At 59.0% G+C, this 1,689-nt stretch overlaps 2 protein-coding genes across 2 annotated transcripts in view, besides 3 other annotated features; one reads left to right on the forward strand and one right to left on the reverse strand.

Annotated features, from left to right (window-relative positions):
* Positions 1-22: a microsatellite.
* Positions 22-66: a microsatellite.
* Positions 67-268: 202 nt separating this feature from the next.
* Positions 269-290: a microsatellite.
* Positions 291-800: 510 nt separating this feature from the next.
* TraAM80_09421 (uncharacterized protein) lies at positions 801-1,355 on the forward strand (the record flags this gene model as incomplete). Its single annotated transcript, XM_029386103.1, has 1 exon — positions 801-1,355. The coding sequence occupies one exon, from the start codon at positions 801-803 to the stop codon at positions 1,353-1,355; it is 555 nt and encodes a 184-aa protein (XP_029234027.1).
* Positions 1,356-1,614: 259 nt separating this feature from the next.
* Positions 1,615-1,689, reverse strand: part of TraAM80_09422 (uncharacterized protein) — a gene marked incomplete at both ends in the record, with an annotated part of 465 nt that continues 390 nt past the window's right edge. Inside the window, one exon of the mRNA XM_029386104.1 lies at positions 1,615-1,689. This exon is cut by the window's right edge and continues 390 nt beyond it. Coding sequence (XP_029234028.1) covers positions 1,615-1,689 — 75 coding nt within the window.

The following is a 1,689-nucleotide window of genomic DNA, read 5'->3' on the forward strand; positions in this document are numbered from 1 at the left end:
CTCTCTCTCTCTCTCTCTCTCTGTGTGTGTGTTTGTGTGTGTGTGTTCGTGTTTATTTGTTGTTGTTTCACGTTCTCTAAATATCGTTGACCCAGTGCTCTTTTTTGTTGTAACCCAACGATGTTGCGGTGATCTCTTCCATCGCCGATGCTGCTGCTCGCGCCTTCCGGACGCTTCATGGGCGGCGCTGCGGAACCATCCCCCTGGTGGCGCGTGCTTCCATCTGTCTCCCGCAGAGCCTTACTTCTTTGTCTCTCCGTTTGCACTAGTGTGTGTACGTGTGTGTGTGTTTCAGCAGGCGCTGACTTGGCATTAGTGTGCGGGTGCCGTTGGCCTCAGAGAGTGTGTGTGTGTGTTGCTCTCCTCTTTGCATGCAGCCCGGTTGGATCCTCTCCCACGTTTGTGGTGCACTGCAGCGCGCGACGACGGCGGCTGCGGCGGAGGACAAGACCCACGCGCTCATTTATTTCCCTCAACCATACACACACATTGGGAGAAGAAGCAAAAAGAGAAAGCAAAAGGGAGGGGTGTCCTTCATTTCAGTTGTGGTGTCCGTCCTCCTCCTGCTTACCGTGGCGGTAGCGGGGCTCCTCGCGCGCTGGTGACTGGCGCGGGAACGGCACGAGGCCCCACGCGCGGCGGGGGTGCGGGATCTCACGGTAGAGGCGCACCCACAGCAGCGTCTGGCGCTTACCAGCACACATGACCCTCGCGGCAGCGTCATTTGCCACTTGCTGCGGCCCGTGCTCAGCCCGGCCTCGCTGTCCCTTACAGGCGGCACCCCACGCGCATCTTTCGAGATGCTCAAACCGTATTTGCCGCAAGGCGGTGGAAGCGAGTCGCCGCAGGAGGAAGCCAGTTTTATGAGCTTCAGTCGCCCCCTCACCCCAGAGAACAAGTCAGTTACAGTCGCAGCAGACGCCACGCCCAGCGTCGATAGCAGCCTTCCTGCGAGGCGGAGGCAGCTGTGGCTAAGCAGGGAAGGGCTGCACCAGGAAGGTTTCCTTTTATACGGCCGTGCGACGTGCACAGTGGGGTCCGCGGCGGACTTGGATGGCCGGCCACAGGGCGGAGTGAATAGAGGCGTCAAGCAGAAGAGGGCTGCGTCTGCCAGCCCCACGCTCAACCATTTGTCTGCACCTCACAACACCTACGGGGCTGCCGTGGCGCACGCCGCTCACGCCCACACAGGAGGCGGGTACAATGGTGCGAGAGCGAGAGGCGTCGGCCCGCCTCCGCCACTAGCCGAGCGGTATTTCACGCCTAATGTCTTTGGTATGGAGCACTTTACGCGTGGTTCGGATGCAGTGCCGTTTGGCAGTGGCGTTGAAACGACCTTAACGATGGCCGCCTGAGACGAGAGCGATGGTGCACCGCGCATGCCACCGATTGGGGCATTTGTGGCCACGGCCTCACCAGGCAGCAGTGACATCCTCGTTAGCGCCAGAGCGTGCCTGTGGCCGCAGTGGCAAGGGATATTTTGGCCTGGTGACCTGAATGGACACGTAAGGGAAGGAGAAGGAACCGACACTTGTGCTGGCACCACCACAATGCTCGGGAGTTGCATTTTGTGAGAATGCGATACGTGTATGTGTTTTTACCTTAACTCGGCGTTCATGACGAGGTTATTCCTTTCTTTCGTCCCCCACCACCACCACGTGTTTGTACTTTGTTTGCGTGCTTTCGCTT

Source organism: Trypanosoma rangeli (assembly GCF_003719475.1).
Source record: "Trypanosoma rangeli strain AM80 chromosome Unknown Tra_15.4_contig_00580, whole genome shotgun sequence".
Taxonomy (NCBI): domain Eukaryota; phylum Euglenozoa; class Kinetoplastea; order Trypanosomatida; family Trypanosomatidae; genus Trypanosoma; species Trypanosoma rangeli.